At 48.4% G+C, this 22,490-nt stretch overlaps 8 protein-coding genes across 8 annotated transcripts; 4 read left to right on the top strand and 4 right to left on the bottom strand.

Moving 5' to 3' along the window:
• Positions 1-613: 613 nt before the first annotated feature.
• FPRO_04848 (uncharacterized protein) lies at positions 614-3,706 on the bottom strand (the record flags this gene model as incomplete). Its single annotated transcript, XM_031230403.1, has 3 exons — positions 614-857; positions 911-2,575; positions 2,631-3,706. 3 exons carry the CDS (start codon positions 3,704-3,706, stop codon positions 614-616), a joined length of 2,985 nt encoding a protein of 994 aa, XP_031080543.1.
• Positions 3,707-6,401: 2,695 nt separating this feature from the next.
• FPRO_04849 (related to P.glauca late embryogenesis abundant protein and YBR177c and YPL095c) lies at positions 6,402-7,983 on the top strand (the record flags this gene model as incomplete). The annotated part of the gene is made up of 7 exons (XM_031230404.1): positions 6,402-6,953; positions 7,005-7,070; positions 7,150-7,270; positions 7,329-7,443; positions 7,488-7,602; positions 7,662-7,790; positions 7,840-7,983. 7 exons carry the CDS (start codon positions 6,402-6,404, stop codon positions 7,981-7,983), a joined length of 1,242 nt encoding a protein of 413 aa, XP_031080544.1.
• A 366-nt stretch (positions 7,984-8,349) lies between these two features.
• On the bottom strand, positions 8,350-8,993 carry FPRO_04850 (uncharacterized protein; the record flags this gene model as incomplete). Its single annotated transcript, XM_031230405.1, has 2 exons — positions 8,350-8,637; positions 8,694-8,993. The coding sequence occupies 2 exons, from the start codon at positions 8,991-8,993 to the stop codon at positions 8,350-8,352; spliced, it is 588 nt and encodes a 195-aa protein (XP_031080545.1).
• A 1,851-nt stretch (positions 8,994-10,844) lies between these two features.
• FPRO_04851 (uncharacterized protein) lies at positions 10,845-11,977 on the top strand (the record flags this gene model as incomplete). Its single annotated transcript, XM_031230407.1, has 3 exons — positions 10,845-10,879; positions 10,931-11,731; positions 11,788-11,977. The coding sequence occupies 3 exons, from the start codon at positions 10,845-10,847 to the stop codon at positions 11,975-11,977; spliced, it is 1,026 nt and encodes a 341-aa protein (XP_031080546.1).
• Positions 11,978-12,444: 467 nt separating this feature from the next.
• Positions 12,445-14,061, bottom strand: FPRO_04852 (uncharacterized protein; the record flags this gene model as incomplete). Its single annotated transcript, XM_031230408.1, has 1 exon — positions 12,445-14,061. The coding sequence occupies one exon, from the start codon at positions 14,059-14,061 to the stop codon at positions 12,445-12,447; it is 1,617 nt and encodes a 538-aa protein (XP_031080547.1).
• A 472-nt stretch (positions 14,062-14,533) lies between these two features.
• FPRO_04853 (uncharacterized protein) lies at positions 14,534-17,358 on the bottom strand (the record flags this gene model as incomplete). Its single annotated transcript, XM_031230409.1, has 3 exons — positions 14,534-17,055; positions 17,107-17,134; positions 17,182-17,358. 3 exons carry the CDS (start codon positions 17,356-17,358, stop codon positions 14,534-14,536), a joined length of 2,727 nt encoding a protein of 908 aa, XP_031080548.1.
• Positions 17,359-17,733: 375 nt separating this feature from the next.
• On the top strand, positions 17,734-19,474 carry FPRO_04854 (uncharacterized protein; the record flags this gene model as incomplete). Its single annotated transcript, XM_031230410.1, has 4 exons — positions 17,734-17,769; positions 17,829-18,164; positions 18,223-18,401; positions 18,454-19,474. The coding sequence occupies 4 exons, from the start codon at positions 17,734-17,736 to the stop codon at positions 19,472-19,474; spliced, it is 1,572 nt and encodes a 523-aa protein (XP_031080549.1).
• A 1,260-nt stretch (positions 19,475-20,734) lies between these two features.
• FPRO_04855 (uncharacterized protein) lies at positions 20,735-21,940 on the top strand (the record flags this gene model as incomplete). The annotated part of the gene is made up of 4 exons (XM_031230411.1): positions 20,735-20,919; positions 20,983-21,002; positions 21,064-21,516; positions 21,639-21,940. 4 exons carry the CDS (start codon positions 20,735-20,737, stop codon positions 21,938-21,940), a joined length of 960 nt encoding a protein of 319 aa, XP_031080550.1.
• Positions 21,941-22,490: the final 550 nt, after the last annotated feature.

Raw genomic sequence — 22,490 nt, forward strand, 5'->3', positions numbered from 1 at the left:
CAACCCAAGATAATAGGTAAGCTGCAATATCTTTGACTGGCATGGGGAGTCCTAGGACTTGTCGCACATAAATAGACCTCGATGATGCACTTAGCTGGCCGCGATTGTCTTCCTGAGGATGGCTTAATACATATTAACGGGCTTTCGCTGTCTAATTTTCGCCCCGTCTTTGATTCACTGTCTTGGTCATTTCTATATAGCAACAATACTTTGCCATGCCTTCGTCAAAAAGAAAATTCTGTTCCAGCTCTGTAACCACTGCCCATCCAGCGCCAATAGGCAGGATGCAAAAAAGAAGGCGATGAAGCCGGCAAAACAAATAGAAACCCATGCCAGCGCCCATGCATTATGAATGCTTCAGGTTCCAACATGAGAAGTTATGAAGCCACCGAGACTCAAAAGAAACGAAGGATGATATATAAAAACAAAAACGCCAGTCCCCTGATTTGGTCGCCTTGGCCTACGAGGAGACGAGACGCCCAACAAGAGGACGGGGAACGTCAAATTGCCTCGAAGACTTCTGCAGATTGGGTAATGCCGTCTGTGTTCGAAAGTACCAAGTGTATAGCCGAGGAGTAATCGTTTCGAGTTATAGATCAAGGTATCATGGATATTACGCTTCAGAGGTCGAATTCGATGGTGCGACTGCCGGCTTGGGCTTGTTACCACCATTCTTGTCAACCTGTAACCGCTTTGTGTCGCGCTGGTCGGTCCCTTCATTAATGCGTTTCTTATCCTTCTCTTTGTCCCGCCCGGCATTCTCTTTAGCCAGCTTTTTGGCTTCTCTCTCGCGTCGATCGTTCTCCTTCCTCAGGGCTTTAGACTCGAATTCATGCCAGTCGTTATGTGTTGCGAGTCTACGGATCGGTTAGTTAGTGATGCTTGTCATATGCAAGCTTGATCGACTTACTCTGTAGCCTGGCGGGCTGCTGGTGCTTCTTCCGTAAAGTATGCATGTTGGAGTACCTGTGCAGCGCTGGGCCGTTTTGCAGGGTCGTAATGGAACATGGCGGAGAGCAGGTCGAAGGCGGCTGGTGACATCTTATCACGGTATTTTTCTGCGAAGACATTCCTTCTCTTCACAGTGGGGCGCAAAAGTTCAAACCAAGCCATATCGACGAGATTGGGCCAGTCTTTCAAATTCGGCGTGCCCATTACGTTGTAGATCTTTTCCAGTTGGCTGAGCTCGGTCCCGTCACCTGGGAAGATGGCATTTCGATCAAAAATCTCAACCATAACGCATGCTGCACTCCAGACATCAACAGCAGCAGTGTACTTAGTCTCGCCAAGCAATAGCTCTGGTGAGCGATACCAGATGGTGATGACTCGATTGGTGTAGTCCAGCTGGTGACGCTTGGCGTAGAATCGGGCGAGGCCAAAATCAGCAATCTTGAGGACTCCCTCGTTACTGACGAGAATATTTGCGGCCTTGATATCGCGATGGAGTACCCCTCGCGTATGAAGATAATCCAAGCCCCCGAACATTTGTTTGGCGAGGTCTTTCTTTTGAGCCGTCTCTAGTTTGAATGTTGGGTGATTCAGCAGCCCCGTGAGGTCATGCGACAGGTACTCAAACACCATAAAACAATCATTCTTTTCGACCATAACCTCTTGAAGATTGACGATATTGACATGTCTAAGGGACTGAAGAAGCTTGATTTCTCGGATAGCTGTGACGGGAAACCCATCACGCTCGCCTTCCATTCGAATTCGTTTGAGGGCAACCATCCCCTTTGTATAAACATTCAGGCCCTTGAAAACTTTGCCGTATGTACCAGAGCCAACGACTGATTCGTTTCCAGGTTTTCTGAAGAAGACAGATTCCGAGTCCACCAGATCAGCTGGCAGTGTCGGCCTTGGCTTCGGTCGCTTCATGATTTTCATCACTTTACGCATACGGGGCGCAACTCTAGGGCCTTCGGGAGGATGGCGACGCTCGTGGCGTGGCCGAGAGGAAGCTGGCTCTGTCGGTGCAGTTCGGGGAGGTTCGCGCTCTTGATCTCGGGTTCGATCTCTGTCTCGATTCTCAGGCTGAGGTTCTCGCCGAGGAGCAGCATTCAACTTTTGTGATATCTCAGGCTTTGGGGCAGTGACAGCTGGCTTTGATGAAGGTTTAAAGGCAAAACTGAACTTGCTACCAGATGAACCTCCTGGGCCGGATGGGGGTGGTCTGTTAGGGGTAGTCAATGGGTTTGCTCTATCTTGAACAACCTGGCTGGTGTCTTCGCCCAATTCATCATGAGATTGGAATACTTCTTCCTGAACATCCATAGGCTCAGGGCCCGTATTTCCGTGGTTGTCCACATTGCTGAAGCGTTCATTGCCTAAATCGTCGTGGTGTCCTCTTGAAGGAGGACCTGAGTTCCAATGAGAATTCTTGAAGCCGCCTCTCCCACGACCTCGAAAACCGCCACCTCTGTAGCCGCCGCGGTAGCCCCCCCCCTGAGGATACTGCTGCATCGGGCCTGTCGGAGCGGCGTATGGCGGTGACCGTGTAGTATTGGAATGATAATGGCTAGAAGGGCCACTTGGGGGACCGTGACTACTCCCCTGAGGATACTGAGGTGGGTAGGCCCTAGAATGGCGTTAATAGACGATTACATTTGTGCTTGTTGCCAGGGTCTACTTACTGATGACCATTCCATCCACCACGTGATGGTCCGTATGGTGATCGTGAAGGCGAGTTATGGTACGAAGCGTGTTGGGGTGATGGGGAATACGGATCATTACTGATATGTGATTTTTGATGATACTTGGGGTTATAGCCTCCACGAAGATTGTTTCTGGAGGTCATGTCTTCGTCAATATCGGACCTCGAAGAATGACGCCAACCCGGCGACCCTTCTCGAGATCTCCGTTCCCTACTTGCTTGAGGTGACCGTGGTGGAAGCTGTCGCTGTGATGAAGTCCGCCCAAGACCTGACGACCGTTGATCCTCGCGAGATGATGCACGAGCTCGTCGGGATGAAGCCAAGTGGTGCTCTGATGTAAGCGATCGGCTTCGTGACCGTGGCAGAGGTCGGTCCAATTGTGACTGAGCCTCTCGGTCTGCCCGTCGCCAATCCGAATCCGACTTTGCTGGAGATCTAGGTCGTGAACGTGTGGGAGATTTGGAAGATCGTGCTTCTTGGCGAGGCGATGATTTACGTCGGTCGCGTGAGGAAGGCCTAGCGTGCTTCCTAGATGGAGACTCCAGGCTGATGTCCCTTGTCCTTGGCCTTGGGCTCCTGTTTCTCCTGGATCTCTTTCGATTGGAAATAGTCAAAGAAGGGCTCCGGCTTCGATGTCGTTTGGCTGCCGATGGCGATCCCCTGCCGATATGGACGTGGCCTGGGCTTCGGCTCTGGCTTCGCCGTGGAGGCTTCTCCTCGGTTTCGCGATGGCGTTCTCGATAACGCGGAATGAGATCTTCAACTTCTGGTGCTCGACGTGATTGCTCGGGCGATAGACGAGAAGCGCGATCACGACTACGATCGTGCGAATGGCGACGACGGCGAGATGAATGAGAATCTGGTCTCGTGAGTGGGCGGTTGCGGCGTGTGTCGGAATCGTGGCGAGAATCGCGAACTTGACGGGGAGACCTTGATCTCTGTGAGGATTTCATTCCTCGCTCATGTCGAGCCCGTTCTCCTTGGTCATTAACTTCTCGCTCGTCTCTCATGGCAGCATGTCGACGTCGAGGTGGAGGTTTGGATGCGGTCCCCATGAGTGCAGCTGGGCGTCGAGTTTTCAGTGGTTACTTAGGGGCCGCACCTTAACCGATGGGAATGACCAGGTAGGTAAGTACCTTGAGCCTTGACGTCGGTGACCCGCTAACTATCAGTGGCCCTGAGTGATCGCGGGGAATTTAACATGTAGGCTTTTTGGCCCAATGCAGGTCGGGGAATTTTTGGTCATCTGCAAAATCAGTGCGATTGACGCAAGGCCAAAGAGAAGAGAAAGAAAAATAAAGGGGAAAAAGGAAGAATGAAGCCAATGATTAGGGTAATGTAAGTTTTGCGTGAGAGTTGCCTTGTCAGGATTTGTTGATAGATCAGGCTCGCCCCGAGTAAACCTGTGTCCTAAAGCGCCAGAAGTTGGTAATAGGCGCAGAAATGATCGAAATGGGCAGATGTTTCAAGCTCTTGATGAGATTGATGAATTTCCCAGGTTCATGCACTTGCACGATCTTCCAGCTCTCTAGGCGTCATTCTTTCGCCCATGCACTGGCTATTGTGCGGCTTCCGTCCAGAGATCTTTGCAGATATCAAGCGCCTTGGTGTTAGCTGTTGATGGTTGGATCGCTTGGGTTAACCCCCAATGGTTCCACCAGGTGAGAGACAGCATGATCTCATCGTATCGCTGCTCTCAAAAGAGCAAAAGAACTATATACGAATCCATGTGGATAATTTACGACAGTCCAAATCACGACTGTGACTTCCTCTTAACACGTCAATGCTCGTCCAACCAAGCCATCCGGTACTTCGAGCATGAAGACACACTATGGCAACGCAAAATTCACCCGCTGCGTCTGAAGTAGTGGTTCATGCTCTTGAACAAGAAACAAGAGTCAGTAAGCCTGCCAAGTTCCGATAACAGAGTCATGCTGCCATAAATTATCGACCCTTATCAGACGACTCAATTCGGAGGTTATCCAAGACCATATGAACACCTTTTTGCTGTCGTCATGGTAAATCAAAATTGAATCATGCGACGAATTACCCCTTCAGCCAGTTAAGTGATGCCCGAATCAGTGCGTAACATTGGTTGGTTGTATGGACTGCAAGGCAGAGTTTTCCCATGCCTGCGGCAATGAGGGACCAATGTTAATGAGAACCGAGTGTTAAAAGGCTTCAGCGTACGAAGCAGATCGCAGCAACCGAAGCAAAACCACGCAGGAGAACGAGAAGCTGGTGCAAGATGGATAGGCTGTGATAATTTTAACCTGCATCTTAGCAGACCAAACTGAAGTAGGAGCGGGTTGTCCAGGGCTTCGGTTTCATGAATGAAGTTCCAGTACACGTGGAGATTTTTCGAATTCGTCTGAGCAAGTTGCATATAGCTACTGGTTCATCAAAGCAAGGCGTATGGAATGGTGACGAGGTTGAAGGGTGTGCTTATGGTGGTTCGGATTGTCGGAAGGGATGGGAGCACTATATAGTGCGCTCGGTCGATAGACGATTCATTTCAATTCGTGGTAAGCCTGGCCGAATGGAAATTGCAAGCCATTTAGATACCATCAACCAGGTGTCGTCTATTATCACAGTTTCAGAACAGCAGCCAGTTGGTCATCTTCTGGAGATTGTGACTGGGTGTAGGTTGATGGTTGAATCCTTGTTGTGGGAATTCCAGAGCGCCGGGAAGAGCAAGCGTCTTGGTCACGTGAATATACAGATGCACGTGGCCATCCCTTGGTATCACAACCTGGAAAGAAGCTGAAACACCAACCGAATGGTGGATTGGCCAATATGGAGAATATCTCCTCGAAGGCATTGCCATTGTTTTTAGATGCGCTGAACATATGATATATCTAAATGAATGGAGACTCATGACAGGACCATATACCTTAGGTACGTACATAGAGAAGGATGAAATAAGTAGGTAGGAAGAGTGAGCTTTGTTTCTGTCAATGCAACCCCGTTTCCAGCCTCAATGTTTGCATTCGTTCACCGTACATATCAACAACATACGTTCATACGGATGACCACTGTCAGTTTTACTCTTATTAGCTGCGTTGATAGTTGTTGCTTGGGTACTAAGGTAGGGTACCTACCTACCTAAGTTAAGTATGAAATCCTGTCGCCTAAAATCGTGCCTCGGTTCTTTGACCATTGTGACCCACTTGCCTAGCGCCAGGTAAGAAGTTAAAATGCAAGTCTCAGATGGACTAGGCCAACGCGACATAAGATCTGTCTAGAGTACAAGTCTTCAACAAAGACCCTTCTGTAGGGTCATCTAGAAGTAAGGCGAGAATTAGGTGAATATTGCGATTTTCATGAGTGAAATAGTAAATGCACTTATAGCTCGCAATATTTAGATACTTTAACCGTTTGCCTGGTAGAAGTTTTAGTTGATAACCAAGATCTTCCAGTAAGTATGGAGTATAAACAAAGCATACTAATAATAATAAAAAATCATAGCATGTACAGATCTATCCATGCCAGTGATGGTTGTTTCGGCCACCGGAACGGGTGTATCCACCGTAGGATCACTAGAACCAGGCATGGAAGTCGTTCCGTTTTGTCGTCGGAGGATGGAGGGGCAATTTGCTGGTTGATAAATGCCAAAGTTTTATTAATACGTCCCTACCCTCACCCCCTTTCAGTTGTATCCGTCTTCGCTTGTGGTCGAAACTTCTCTCCTCTTCACTCGGATCTGAAATTGGTTCGCCTACATCGGTCACGGCTTGTACGGATCTCATCATGGAGTGGCTTGGACATGCAGAACTCAACTTCACTCATGCGCCTTCACCTCGAAAGGTGCAAGAGAAAGATGGCAATGTTACCGATCTCTTATCCATCTGCGAAAAGGCAACACCGCCATGCCGGCTGAACCCACTGCTCTTCAATGGCCACCTGCAGACGATGTGGACAGCGACCAAACCTGCAGGACCAAAGATTTACTATAAGCGCAAGATTTTTGATGCTGACCACAAGATCTACCATGGAACGTTCGCCGTGGACTTTGCTGTTGAGCCTTTTGAGGCCCCTGATGACCCTTCATTGTCTCGACGAACAGCTTACTTCACTCCGGAAGAGTTTGAGCATATCGGGTCAGACGACTGCAAGCCCATGCTTGTTGTCCTGCATGGTCTTTCAGGCGGTTCTCACGAGATCTACCTTCGACATACTATTGCGCCATTGATTGGCGAGGGTGGCTGGGAAGTTTGCGTCGTTAACTCGCGGGGTTGTGCGCGCAGCAAGATCACCAGTGGTGTCTTGTACAACGCTCGAGCGACATGGGACATTCGTCAGGTAAAGGATACTCGTGCTCCAAGGAAAACATCCCACTAACATTCATCCAAGACAATAAAGTGGTTACAGAAAACTTTCCCTAACCGACCTTTGTTCGGTTTAGGGTTCTCTCTCGGAGCGAACATGCTCACCAACTATATAAGTATTACTTCCCCGAATTTTGGCTCAGTCTAACACAAACTACTGTGGCGAGGAGGGGCCCAACTGTGTCCTCAAGGGAGCAGTTGTATGCAGCAACCCATTCAATCTAGAAGTTTCCAGCAAGATCCTACAGAACAGCTACATCGGCAAAGAAGTTTATCTTCGAGTCATGGGCAGTGAGTCGACATATTCATGCCTAGGTAGTTCATTAAAGCAATTGCTGATGTTATCAAGGTGCTCTAAAAGAACTCGCTGCCACACATAGAACCGAGTTGGAAAAGTACAGCAAAATCGATGTCAAGGCCGTGATGAACATCACGTACCTCTATGAGTTTGATCGCCTCATCCAGTAAGTCGCTTCCCTCTATTCCGACTAAAAATTGACTTTGCCAGGTGTCCTTCTTGGGGGTATCCGACGGAGAGTGCATACTACCGCGACGCTTCATCGGTGGATTCCATACTTTCCATTGAGATTCCTTTCCTGGCTGTCCACTCAACTGATGACCCGGTAAGGATTCCGGTTTTCTGCTCTATTGCAACTTCTCAGCCATTTCTAACTGTCACAAGATTGCTGTCAAGGAAGCTATTCCCTATGAAGAATTCAAACAGAATCCTAATACTGTCCTTCTCACCTCTAGCCTGGGAGGACATCTGTGCTGGTTTGAAACCTCGGGCGATCGTTGGTTTACAAAACCCGTAAGTTCTTATTAGTGATATTGCTAGACATCAACATTAATATTTCCAGGTTGCCAACTTCTTAAACCATCTTGCTTTCAAGACTGATCTCAATGATCTCAGGCCCCTCGTTAACCCCAACAACAATGATCATTTAGCCGACGGACATGGCTACATCCCCATGCGACGCAAGCTGGTCATTGTGGAAGACTAAGTAGCAGATTTGATATAAAGTCAACCCATTCCAAAGAACTATAAGAAGGGGCCTCTCGACGCAATTGACGACCACAGTAGACTAGCACGGTATAGACATCTATAGAAGCGCGTTTAGATATCATAGATCTGACACAGAATATCCAGAGCTAAAAGCTCAAAATAAATCCGGGAATTCCATCTAGTGAATTGAGTAAGTCTGCACCCGAGTGAGCAACCACGGTTCGAATACAGTCTTGTGCTCTTGTACCGCTGTATCTCCAGAAACCACCAGAAATCATGGTATGACCCCAGCCTATCTATCAAACTCCATGCGCCAAACAATGCAAAAACTCCGAAAACTTTTGCTATATCGTAGGTCGAAGGCCTAGGCGAACGAAACTCGCTTCTTGCCCTTTGCTTTTGTCCCCTTGCTACCGCTCGTGGTGAACTCCTTGATGTTGTCCTCTTCGTCACCTGTGCTCTTGCGCTTTCTCCTCTTTCGGAGAGAGTCTTTGGTATCCTCAAGTTTCGACTGCTTTTCTTGTTCTTTCTTCTCGGCCTCGGCCTTGCGCGCTTCGCGAATTTCTTCCATCTGACGCTGTTTGATCATCTTGGACTCAATCTGGCCATCCTTCTCCGCTTGGACGAGCGCCATGATGGTACTCATACTTTCCTAGAGGGATAGCAGGTTAGAATTGCGCAAGCACGTTCGGGACCACAACTTCTTACCTGATCATCAGCAAAAACCTTGCCTTTCTTCTTCCCACGAGGTTTGATGACGCCAACAGGCGTGACAGTGTTGAGTTCGGGAATACCCAGCTGTTGGTCCGTATACTTCTTCTTCTTGGGGTTCTTGAACTTTTGCAGAAGTGCCTCACGACCCTTGTCTTTGACCTGCTGGCTCAGCGTGGGGCCCTTTGACTTCTTGGACTTAGCAATACCATCGGTGGCGGAGCGCTTAGAGGTTTTGGCAGCACCAGGAGCAGCGGCGTGCTTGTTCTTGATGGTGTTTGTTCGTGTAACACCCATTGCGACAGTGGTGAAGGTGTGCGCTTGAGGTGTATCCGCGGTATCTCAAGATTTGAGTGTTGTTGACCTACTATGTAAATCTTAGAATATTTTTTTCTGGAGCAATGTGATAAGAGGTCACGATAAGAAACTTTTTGGGCTGTGAAGTGGGGCCGAGTGGGTGAGCCTAGAAGGGGTGATTGATCTCGTCTCAGCTTCGATGAAACTCGAACCTGGAACTCATACAGTAGGAAGCTGTGAGATGAGCTGTAGTCTGCGACTGCTTGTTACCTGCCTTGATCTACAGGCTAATAGGGCAAAGTCAAGTGATAGGAGATCTGAAAATACCTTACCCAATATGAATGTCGGATAAAAGCGTCCATGTAACTGCTAGGTGCTTATGTCAATTATACATTACAAGATTTCTATATTACTCGATGAATACAAGTGTAATACCTGTCGCAAAACTGTACTTACAGGTTCTTGATGCCTGGCCTGCCAGTGCTCTAGTCTTCTAACCAGGATAAGCGAATCAAGACTCATACGAGATTCATGAAGCCACCAACCTACAAGTCATGATCATCCCCCCCAGTCGTAGGTGAGAGTTTCGCATATGTCAAACCCTGGTTTCTTTAGTTTATCTCACATATTCAGAGCCAAATGTCACTGCCAGCTCCAAGGGAACATGTCAATTTACCAAGATCTTTTAAAAACACTAATCAACCTCATAGTTCTATTATGCCGAGAAAGAAACGGCTTTGGCCATTCTCAACAGATATCATAATTGAGACTCGGGAGTTCGGTTCATCAGTGCTAGTTATGAGGAAACGATTGATAGGTGTCGTGGATGAAACTGAAAGACATATCGCTAGTGTGTTACTCACTTGTGCATATTGTTTACGAAATTCTGACCCGGCTTACGGGAAAGGTAATTTCACTATTCCACAATTCTTTATCACCTCGACCAGTACTTATGGGCCTCAACTTCTCAGGCTTGAAATTCATATCCCATCCCACTACTCGGTCATTGTCGTCATTTTTTTGGGGTGACCTCTAAGGTATCTAAACCGCCACGGTATCCAATATACCACTCTGTAGAATCGGTCATGATTTCATATGTGGATGGGGCCTGGGGGCTGGGAATGGGCGTTCAGCATAGGTAAGTATCTTATAAGGTAGGTAAAGTACCAGTCAGGCAGGTTGGACAGGCTTTTCGGAGCCTGACTGGAGTGTTTTCCAGCGAGCTGGGTGCTAGCTTCCAGGGCTTGCGGTCTGACAGGGGCCATCGTGAGTATCTTTTAAGTACATGGCCATATGAGGAAGCCGCGAGGCTACATAAAAAGTACACAGGCCTGTCAGTGCTGCTCGGATTTTTTTAGTACCAATGTAACCTAGGTTAGTATCTTCGTAGGTGGGCTGTCAGAAATTCTTCCATACGTCTAACATACTATCTTTCCCACTTGCAACTCTTCCAAATCAAAATTCCCAAACATCCAACAACTTCACCTTTGACGTTCCAATTTCTTCAGCTCTTTTCTGTAATACGTACTACAATACTGCGAAATCCCACAACGTCACGAATTCGTCTATAACCGTATCATCCTACAATATCTTTCGATCTTAAAATAGTCTCGCCGTGAACCTACTGATCGCCCCCTCAACCTTGAGACAGTGTAACTCCCAACGGCCACCATCACGAACATCGACTACTATTTCTACTAAATCGACACCGACACTACCAGCTGCAGTCTATAAGTGTATCGACGTCGCACACGCTTTCTCCGGTCCTCTCCCTGGTCTATCCAAGGCGTACCTACCAGGTCTTCCCCGCCCTCTATTGATTTGTCGACAGACCTGTCCCATTCGGTCTTGATGGATACTAGCAACCTCTGGTCCCGCCGCACAAAGTAAGTTGCACATTCACCTACAATATGAAGTTCTCACCAACGCCTTCTTAGCACCGGCAAGCTCTCCCTCTCAACACCCGGACAAGGGTCCAGTGGTGACTCCTTCAATCGCAATGCCTCATTCCCCAAGCGCCAAGGTGGCGATACTCCTTCGTCGACTAAACCGAACCCTTTTAATACCACACCTGGAGGTCTAGTGTCACCCACGAGCGGTGCCTCCAGTGCCTTTGGCCTAGGATCTGGAGCGTTTGCTTCGTTTGGGTCGGCTAAAACCCCGAAGACTTCAGCCAATCCTTTCGATACTGCCATGGCATCAGCGGTAGTCAAGTCCGGCACGAAGGACCCATCTAAGAGTGCGGGTAAAGGATCCGGCATGACCGCGATATCTGAGAACAACCAGTCTGGGGCATCCACGGCAAATCCTTCGCATGCGTTAGTTGATTCATGGACATTTTGGTATCGACCACCGATCTCGAAGGCACACGGCTTCATCGAATATGAAAAGACGCTACACGAGATCGCAACTGTACGGACCGGGGAAGAGTTCTGGGAGATATATCGTCACCTGAAACGTCCCTCCACACTCCCTGTTGTCTCTGATTTTCACCTTTTCAAGAAAGGCATTCGCCCAATATGGGAGGATGATGTCAACAAGAAGGGAGGAAAGTGGGTGGTTCGGATGAAGAAGGGTGTGGCAGACAGGTACTGGGAAGATCTCATTCTCAGCCTCATTGGTGATCAGTTTGCCGATGCTAGCGATGATGTTTGTGGTGCTGTGTTGAGTGTTCGCAATGGTGAGGACATTCTCAGCATCTGGACTCGCACTGATGGTGGTCGAGTCATTAAGATTCGGTAAGTTTCAACGGCCTGTAATCGACTTCCTCTGATTTTAGCTAAATGGTGAACAGTGAGACGATGAAGCATGTCCTTAACTTTCCAGCAAGCACTCGCATCGAATTCAAGAGCCACGATTCTAGCATTCAACAACGAACAGCCATTGAGGAGCAGCGCCGCGAAAAGGCTGGCCAACATCACCACCACGACAAGCGCCACACGGGCGGACCCTCGAAGCAGGCCGCTGAACAGTCCCTCTCTTAGGAGATTGCAGCGCGCTCTTGAAAACCCATCTCGGTATAGTCTTTGTATTGTATATCATGAGTGTCTTCAAAAGTCAGCGTTGAGGGGCATATTCTTTTTGCTCGTTCCTTTGTTTCCACAATCACCTTTGGGCGGAGTTGGAGAATTCTCCTGGATGGGGCTGTGATACCGTGTTTATGAGGCTTAGGGTAGGTGGACTGGACAACTTAGGACTTAGATATGAGACATCGGCTGCGCACGACGGGCGAGGTCACGGTGATGACCTTGTTTATGAACGATGTATTACTAGCTGCGTATGATTGAGTACGGTTTACCATAGTGTATTTCAGCGAGAGCTATAGTTCAAAGAGCGAGCTTATGGGGCTGATATTTCTCTCCCAGGAACGAGTAAATCGGATCGTCAAGTTGTGGTATTAAAATCTAGTGTGTATGTACGGATAGAGGCTCACTATTGGCGGTATTTACCGTCATGGGGCCTTGCCTTTGCCCTTGGAATCTCTCCTCCGTTCCCAGATCTGGAGATATGCTTCACCAAGATATAACAGCTCACTCTGTACTTTATCAACGTATAAGTCTTGACAGACCACCCATTCATCCGTTGCCTTATTTTTCAGCTGAACCTTCCAAGTCTTACGTTCCTCACCGCTGTCAACAACGTCCTCTCGTACTCGAACAGCTTCGTGAATGACATTGGCCACCAGATCATACCAGATGGGCTCACTTGGGGGCCACTCCTTGGGGTTTGGCTCAACGTATGGTGACATGTCGAGATTACGGGCGTCAAAAGTGACGATGGTTGGGTTGCGCTCAGAAACAAACTTGTTCTGGGAGAAGCGCTTGACGTGAAAGGCAAGAAAGGGGGGAAGAGGGTGCATGAGTCGGTAACGCTTGCGTTGAGTATGGTGTTCTTGAGCCCTCTGACCATCATATTTTGTGAGAATGGTTGTCAGGGGAACTTGAGGGATGATGTTCTTTTCGAGCTCGTCCTGAAAGAGTGGTGCTGATGGGAGGTCCAGCGTCAGAAGGAGGAAGCGCACAATGTCCACTTTGACATCCGCATCTTCGAAGCGCAGTCGATCAGTAGCGTCGGCACGAGCTGTGATGGCCTGAGACTCAACCTTCATCTTACCCTGAAACGTACGCTGGATCATGGAACTGCCAGGTTTTGTCTTGCTGCCACCAAGCCCAAGGTGGAGGTTGTTCAAGAACCAGGATAGAAATTCGACAGGATCCGACTGAGTTGTGAGGGTAAAGCGCTTGTTTGAGCGCAATGATATCTCCTGGAGAAGTTCATGAGGAGAGACGTGAGCCTTGAACGCCCTCGGATTCCAGATCTTGCGGACTAGAATGCTGCATCGCTTGACAAGCTCCGTCTTGTTCGAAAAGTCCTCGAGAAGCAGGTAGTTGCGCAATGGCGCGACATGCGCAAGAGCCTGGACTATGACGTTGAGATAGTCATTCTCCTTGATGTTGTTCATTCCCACAAACCCAGGGATGTACACTTTTCTATCAAGGGTGTAGCTGGTACGTGGTGTGCGGTCCATCTCGATAACCTCCTTCTTACTATATCGCGGATCCGACACGTACTTGATGTCGTCGAGCGCGCGACTCTTGACCTCGTATCCTTCAGGAAGGACATAGACACGCTGCGTTTCTAGATTTATATAGACGTGGTGATCCTCGTCAAGCGAGTGGAAGTAAGCGTGGGATTTCGGACCGCGACCTTGGAAATACTTTCCACACACAAGGCATGCGTAAACGTTTATGTTTGAAAGGGAAACGGAGCACAACTTCTCGAAGTCGAAGTCGAGCACGTTGCGATCGATAGTATCGAGGTAAAGGTCATCATACCCGTCAGTAGGCGCTGACTGTCTTATAGGTGCTGCGGCAGTGGGGTCTTGGTCGTCGTCTTCGTTTGCGTCGTCTTCTTGCGCATTCCCTCTGGTATTAGACTCATCGATAAGTTCGTTCGAAGCACCGTTCGGTTCAGGTGAATCAATGTCGTCCAATCGAGATCTCTTGGAAGCTGGCGAGGCTACACCAACAAGATCGTCGAGGGCCTCGGAGGCATGGCGCTTTGCCATCGTTTATCTCAGACAGCCTAATGGATATAGCTCGCTTCTGTGTGGGTTTACAATGTAATGATTATTCGCGACCGTGGCCGTGGTCGCGTTCGCGTGATCGTAATTAGGACTTGATGTCAGGGAAGAAAGATTCAAGATGCAAGTATGATTGTGGTTATTGGGTGGAGCCTTGAAGCTCAGGTCCAGGCCCACTCTGGCAGTTGAGGCCACCTAAATATCCCTGTTACAACATATGACATTCATCTACTCCGTAGGTACCTATAGGTAAGTACCTTAAAATCTATCATAGACTACGCTCCGTATGTTGTTTTATTACCGGTCACATCCACAGGATAGGTAAGTACCTAGAAAAACAACATTTTGTCTATAACCTTTGTACTCCGGAATATGCCAGAATGACCATACCTACCCAGCTACTTACTATTGCCAAATGAACAAATATGAAGGAAAGAAAGCAGATATTGGTTTTGATCTATCCTGCCATGACAACATCGTTGGCCGCATCCTTAATTAGGCCATTCCCATCTTCAAGCAATGGCGCAAGGTCGTCCATCTCCTGCAGGGTATATTCCACCAGATAACTCTCATCAACCAATTCCTCGGTACGCTTGTAGTGCCTCTCAGTGTAAACACGAATGGCGTGCAACACGTCCTTCAGGCTCCTCTGTCCCTTAGCCCCCTTGACAGACAAATTCGAGAACTTGGAGGCAGGATAGCTGCGAATCAGAGTCCACAAGATTCTCTGTGCCACAGGAGCTGTGCGCGCGTTGGTATTCCAATCTCGCAGCCTCAGAAGCAGCATGAAGATCTGTTCATCGGATAGGCTACCCAGCACCTCGTCCACAGCACTTATGCCACTCAAGCTGCCCTTATCGGGGTTGTTGGTTGTAATAACTGATGTGAATAAGTTGAGAAGCCTCCCAGGGTGATTAAGTTGCAATGCAAGAATGATGGCCTCGCGGAAAGAGCCAGCGTGTATGTGGTTCTCAAGCTCCTGTTCCTGCTCAATCAGTTTGAGAGCAGCCTGGGATGCTGCAGCTTGAGTCTCTGACGATGTGTCCTTCCAGAAAGTGACAGTTGAGTCACCACTTCCGGACACAATAGTGTTATCCTTGGGGTGAACAGCCACAGCCCAAACACGATCCTCATGATTATCAAGTGTGCAGTCAGCTTCGCCTGAATTGGCATCCCAAACCTTTACAAGGCCATCACCGCCGGCGCTTGTGAACTGGACTCGCTTCTTGGACTGTTCTTGACTAGCGGGCATGTTCAACCATGCAACTTTCAAGACACTGTTAGAATGGCCCTCGAAAGTCCTTATACAAGTATAGCTGGCAAGATTCCATAGCTTGATGGTCTTGTCACCACTGCCAGTGAGGACAGCGCCCTTTCCAGTAACAGGCCCATCCTCGCCTTGAATCGCCGGCATATTGGCAGGAGAGAACTGAACTGTCCAGACACCACGCCTGTGACCACGCAAGATGCCCTGAACTTCACCCTCCTTCACTGACCAAATTTTGACAGTTTTGTCTTGAGATGCAGAGGCAAAAAGTTGAGCCGAGTGGTGAACATTAATGGAGTTGATGTCTTTTTCGTGAGCCTTGCGAGTGAAAATGGCCCGAGAACCACCCTTTTGACCTTTCTGCTGAGGCGTGCGAGGAACATCCCATTTCTTGACGGTCTGGTCTTGAGACCCTGTGATGAGGAATGAAGGAGGATGGTTAAGGGGGTCTAACCGAGCTGGCGAGGATTCTGGAGGTACTCCCTTGGGCAACGCAACAGCACCCAATGATTCAGCATGACCGGAGAAAACAGCCCAGCAGATATAGGAGTTGTTTGTTGGATCGACACGCCAGAGACGGGCGGTGTTGTCTTTCGCTCCAGTAGCAATCCAGTGGCCTGACCAGTCGATATCCAGTGAGATGACAATTTCGTCGTGACCCTTCAGCAGAGCAACATCTTGACCAAAGTAGGGGTTTGAATTCGAATCCCAGTCGGCGTCCCCTTTTTGAGCCTCGATGACTGAGACGATCCTGATATCCTCCGAGTTTGTGGCCAAAGCAACCATCGAGCGGTCCGGAAGCAAATATCCGAGATCGATTATGTCGTCATGTGTGCCTGATATCCTTCGGAAGGGTTCTGGAGCAGGGAGGGAGGTGGTCTCTGCCTTTCGGGGAGGTTTATATAGTGCAAGAGTATGGTCGACCTGGACAAGAAGAATAAAAGGGAGACCAGGGCGGTAAGTACCGGACACAATGCCTTCCTCTTCACTTTTCGCAGATTGCTGGGGAGTGATTTCCTTGCCCATATCCGTATCCCAGATGCGGAGAGAACCATTGGCACCAGCGGAGTAAGTCAAGCTTCCATTTTCGATAAAGCCAGCCGTTTCGACCAGTTCGAGGCAAGGAACAACTTTGCGAATCTTCCAGGATCTGGCGTCCCACCAAGTTATGGTCTTGTCTCTGCCTGCGGTAACAAGAGCGTTTTGTTCTGGGGAGTAGTCAAGACCTTGGACGTCCGAGACGTGCGATTCCAGATTGGCTATACAACTACGCTTGTGCAGGTCCCATACACGGACCTTTCCATCTTGTTGGCCGCATGACAGCCGGAAGTTGATAGTGCTTGAGTCCACCTCTTCTTCATCGGGCTCTTCTTGGCACTTGCTTTTCATGCCCTTCCCTGAATGACTGTCGCTCGGCCGAGCGGCAGCTTCGAAGAACAAAAGCGCTGATACCAAAACAGAGGACCCACGGAAAGTGTGTGTAACAAAGCCACCGATGATATCCCAAACTTTGACAGCTCCATCGGTTCCTCCAGTGGCCAACAGCGTGCTGGTCCGATCTACTGCCAGAACGACGACTGGGGTAGTGTGCGCCTTCGCTGTCCTTGTTAGTGTAGCGTCAATAGTTCCGTCTTCTTGCGACACTCTCAAGGTGTATATTCTCATTGACAAAGAGCGGGAGCATATGATAAGGTGAGATCCAGAGGGCGTTACTATAATCAGTATTAGTTGCTTGCACGTTTGAGCGATCTTTGGAGACTAACAAGTTAATGTTGAAATGAGCTCTCCATCCTGAGAAAGTCAGTCACGGTCTAATGTGATTTGCACGTGGTCCTTACACCCTCGATTTGAGCCAAATGCTTCCCGTTTGTAGGATCTGTGAGAACTGCATCCTCGCCGAGAACAGTGGCTAGAATACGTGCGCTGTTGTCAATAGCCACTGACCCCCCTGTGAATATGGGGCGTATGACATGGTTTACGTCAAACGTGGTCTTCAACGGCTGCTTATTTGCCATTGTATTGTTGTGATTCTGAGTTAACAAATATTCAATGTAAAGAACATCATGGTCCGCGCGCATGAGGTTTCCTGTAATTTTTTTTTGGCGCCTTATCAGAGACATACATTTGATTGGCTATCGGGTACATTAGCTCATCTACACCAGCCACATGAAACGCCACATTTTCGTTCATCGGGTTAGCCGTCATGACTTCCTTTGAACGACCGCCGTAATCCATTGCAGCCAAGGTAAATTCATTCAGCAGATCGTTGATACGCAGGGAGAGCTCACGTACAGAGCTTATAGGGCGACGGCGACTCCAGCCATACCATAAACTGTACATGAAGCAACTCATGTCCGCCTTGTGTTGATGAGTGCTTACCTACCTTCATCATGGGAATGCAGGGCCCTTTAACTGCCCAAGCGCTTGTAAGACATCCTGTAGCCCCAGCCCTCGATTGTTGCTATCGAATTACTGACACTGTCAGGGCCGGTCTCCTTATGACGATGTTGTTGAATGGGATGATGATCATGACCAGCCACCAAATACCAATGACTCTGGCCAACAATATGACCATCGCGGCCGTCCCATCAACACTGAAACGAAAAGAATCAACAGAGACATCATTCGTTCCCATAATGAAGTTATGCTAGTCATTGGCGTCGCTGAGCAAGAGAGTTCGACTACAAATCCAGAGGCCGAGTCTGATAAACGTCATGCCATGTATGAGGATGACATGGGCACAAACCTTGCCTTCTCGGCCCTTCGTTGCGTGGACGCTGCCGGTGCCTTTGGGCTAGATGGCTTCCGTCAGCGAGTCTTGGTATGTTGTTGAAAACCCTTTCTGTTCTTTATGCTAACTAGGTGCCTTACCATGGCAGATTTTCAAACGCTATTCTCACATCCCGTTTTGGGATTTGTATGCACAGTCCCGAAGTACCTTTTCCATCTCCCAAGATCTTCTGCCTGGTGCTTCCGTAAATCTTTTCAGTAATTACATCGACCGACAAATTGCTCTATTGTGGCGCGACAGGCCCGACAGGGTGTTTGCTCGTCGAATGTAAGCCTCTCCCCAATGCCAGTTATTAACCTTCACGGCTTACAAGCAATAGCGCCCATGAAGTCTGGTCATACGTTCGGGTTCATCTAGAGCTATATATTGCTCTGCAACGGCTTGGCCTAGCCTCAAGCACTAACTGGCTCCCAAGCCTATCCTTCTTCGTCCCATTTACTCAAGATTCACCAATTCCAGCTCCCCCACCAGCCAAGGATCTTTCTTTCCAGTCTCTTTTACAGTGGGTTGGAGGCTTGTGTATATGTTCGACGCCGTTCCTCGTCTGGGTAATGTCCCAGAGACTGATCCGTGACTGGAGACCCCAAATTTGGGCGAGAGTATTTCGGTGGTTACCGAACACTGGTTCTCTCCCTGGCGTGACTAACAGCTGGATGCAAGCCGACAGGTCTGGTGACAGATCAGAGCACCGGCGTGCTCGGAGCACAATCGACGATGTGTCGCCAATACGGCCGATAGACGGACAAATGCCCAACGATACAGGTCCAGTAGAAGCTGTCCGGCGGCCAAGTACTTTCTCAGCGCGTGGGGATGACTATGCAACTGACGAAGAAGATAATGAAGGGTTTAGTGCCACCTTGATCAGCTTCGATGTCGAAGCCACTGCTGAAACCAGCGAAGCACCTCCTGGACTCTGGAGCGCCGAACTAAGACCAAGTGTTGAAGCAAGGGGAGCACTTATGCCTACAACCACCTACTGCGATACGATGCTGACGCAGCTGCCCCCTTTGATTGCCTCACATATCTTTACTGATGCCGTTTTGAGATTGGTGACTGCACCGTGGGAAGCAACCGCTCTGCGGTTGATGGCGCATAGTCTCCGCCAACGGTTTAATCTCCCAACTCATGACGTTTGCGAAATTAATCTTCTCAGTCATCTCGATTTGACATTCGCTATCAACTTTCTCGGCACTCAAGTGCTGCATTTAGCTTTGTGCGGAGAGATTTGGGCAGCCTTCACGACAGTGGCCACAGTTTTACACACAACCCCTGACGAGTGGCGGGAAGCCGACGCCGAGGAGCAGGAGAAAGGACAAGATTGGACAGATGAGACTATTTAACCAAGGCCCGATAACCCCAGGTTTTCATACCACACAGCATATATCAGAATGCGCCTGTCCAATATGAACGATTTGACCATGGATTCCATATGTTTAGTCAACACTGCGTAGTTTCAACATTGACTTACTTGCGTTCTTTGATGCTCTCAACCAGGATCTTCTTGACCTATAAGGGGAACAGGCTTGGCATTGGACGGGTTGCTTTGTCCTAATCGTTACAGTCAAGCCGTGCAAAACGTGTGTCATGAAAAGATAAGTTGAATAATTGCATGAGAGATTGCGTTGCAGCCTCGAACCGGCTCAGAAACCATGATGCATCAAGGCTGTTTCAGAACAACTTCCATGCCAGACTAAAGGTCTATGTGACTGGCTGAACAACCCGTTTTGATGCGCTGCATAGTAGAGATGCACGCAGAGCTCAGATACCGGGAGATGGGCCTTAAATATGGATGTATTGTCGAGGGAACGTTGCGATCTGATGAGTCGCAAGTAGTCCCATATTATCGTCTAATATGTTTGCGTTGCAGCTAGGATATACACAGCAGTATAATGTTGAATTCATCATACCTTTCTTAGATTATTATCAGGTCCAATTCCTCCAATCTGCCCATGTTGTGGAGTTACCGTTATAAGTATTGATTGTAAATTTGTTCAGCACATCGATCCTAAACGATAAAAGACTTGGGTAATCTAGAATAAGCTTAGGATAAGTTTAGGATACCTTTTGCTGGGTTATCTTGACACCCTATATTAAAGTCTTATACTTTCTTGCTCCCGAGGGACTGGGAGGAACAAAGCGTAGGTAAGTTCCAGGGAGGTCCAGTGAGTGGTCTTCGGAGGGTTATATATGACTAGAATATTCGATTGTGATTCAAGGACAGATAGTCAAAGGAAAGTGATGCAATTTGTATCACTTAGAAATTGGGGTGCTTCTAACTCAATCGTACTCAATAGTAGACGAGTACCAAAGCTAGCACAATAACATGAGGCAGATGCGGTACAGGTTATCCATACAATACTTATTAATTTCCTTGTCATAGATCCCGGTTTAAAATTCATGTCTTAGTTAGCCTTGTACAGTAGCTTCAGCGTCATTTCTTGCCCCTCATGATCATGGATGTTACCCCCACCTTGACTCTTTTTGAAGATGACATTTCAACTGCCACTTCAATTTCCAAACCAACCTTATTAGCAACCACCCGAATCCTATAAATGAAAAATCACTTCAAGGATATCAACTGTCCTGCAAATTATTGAGCAATGTCTGAGCGCACTGTCCTTATCACCGGCGCTACCGGCCTCCTGGGTCGTGAGGTCGCTACAACGTTCGGCCTCAAGAACTGGAATGTCAAAGGCACGGGCTATTCTCGTGCAGATGGAATCAACAATTTCAAGGTCAATTTAAGCAATGAGACGGAAGTGGGAGAGTTTCTGGATGAGACCAAGTTTGCAGACCCTTCCCTCTATGGATGCTATGCCAGTAGACTGACATTGCTACCTACCTTCAGACCACAGGTTATTGTCCATTGTAAGCTACCTGGTATGTTTCATTCGTACGGAGACAGAGACTAATCAATTACACGCGAAAGGTGCTGCTCAACGGTTCCCAGACAAGGTCGATAAAAACCCCGAAGGTGCCCGTGAACTCAACGTCGCTGCGAGCAAGGCACTCGCTAAGCTGGCCGCGGATAGAGACATCTTTGTCATATATATATCAACCGACTACGTGTTCCCTGGCACGCCGGGGGATGCTCCATATGAAGCCGACGCCAAGCCTCAACCGACCAATCTTTATGGCCAAACGAAGCTGGATGGTGAGCGAGCCGTCTTAGACACGCTGAAGCTGGTTGGAAAGGAGGGCCTAGGTGTCGTTCTTCGAGTTCCTGTCCTTTATGGGAACGCTGAAACGCCAGCCGAGAGTGCGGTCAATGTTCTTATGGATGCACTATGGAAGGCACAGACACAGGGAGCTGAAATTAGCATGGACCACTGGGCAATTCGCTATCCTACGAACACAGAAGACATCGGTAGGGTCTGCCACGGTAGGTCTCACCCTACTTTTAGCCACCAGGTTTCAGAACCACGGTGTCATTTGGACAAGTCTTGCCAAAACTCTTTGAAGGTAAACAAGTGCGCAACAAGATTTCGCTGATATTAAGCACAGATATTTCCGTCAAGTACCTCGACACTCCAACTGAGGAGCGATCTTGTCTTCCTCAAATTCTCCAGTTTTCCTCTGAGGATCGAATGACGAAGTATGAGATAGTGACACTATTTGCTGAGATAATGGGCCTGTCAACGGAAGGGATTAAGCCCAACACGGAAGGGAATGACCCAAATGCCAGTGTGCAGCGACCTTACGACTGCCACTTGAGTACAAAGGCACTGAAAGATCTGGGAATTGATGTTTCAACCTGCGACTTCAAAGGCTGGTGGAGACGTGAGGTTCGCGCATTTCGCAAGTAATAGGGAGCACCGCCAGCAGGGATCTCTGCATTCCGGTGTGGGATATGTAGTCTCAAGAGCAAAAGTTTCGGATGAGACCAAGGGTGCCCTTGAGTCGTGCTTGGTGGAAAAAGGGAGGATGTCTTGGATGTAGAAAATGGCTGAAGACACGACGTATGAAGAAACCAGACCACCAAACTATCACTTCATTATTTCATTCGTTGAACTAAAGAATGATAAAAGAAGACTATGGAAAAGTCACGGCTTGGTCATGATTTTGCCAGATCATAGGAAGATATCAACTCAGCACGTTTCTGTTCGTTGGGAACTCTTTCGGGGAACACCTAATTATCTACCCAGGTAGTCAGTGTTTAAAACATGTTTTGTCCGCCGCAGAAGGTATTTTCGAATCCTGCTGGCAGCAGCAGCAGCTACATAGTGCAAGGGGAGTTGTATGTCTCAATAAATTAGCTAGGTACCTAAATAGGCACCTGGTTAAGGTAGAGAGCTGGCTATTACTCGGTCGTGAGCTACGGTGTCTAAAAGCGCTATCTTCATTTGAATCAGTTTT

The sequence above is a fragment of the Fusarium proliferatum genome (assembly GCF_900067095.1).
Source record: "Fusarium proliferatum ET1 genome assembly, contig: FPRO_scaffold004, whole genome shotgun sequence".
NCBI lineage: Eukaryota > Fungi > Ascomycota > Sordariomycetes > Hypocreales > Nectriaceae > Fusarium > Fusarium proliferatum.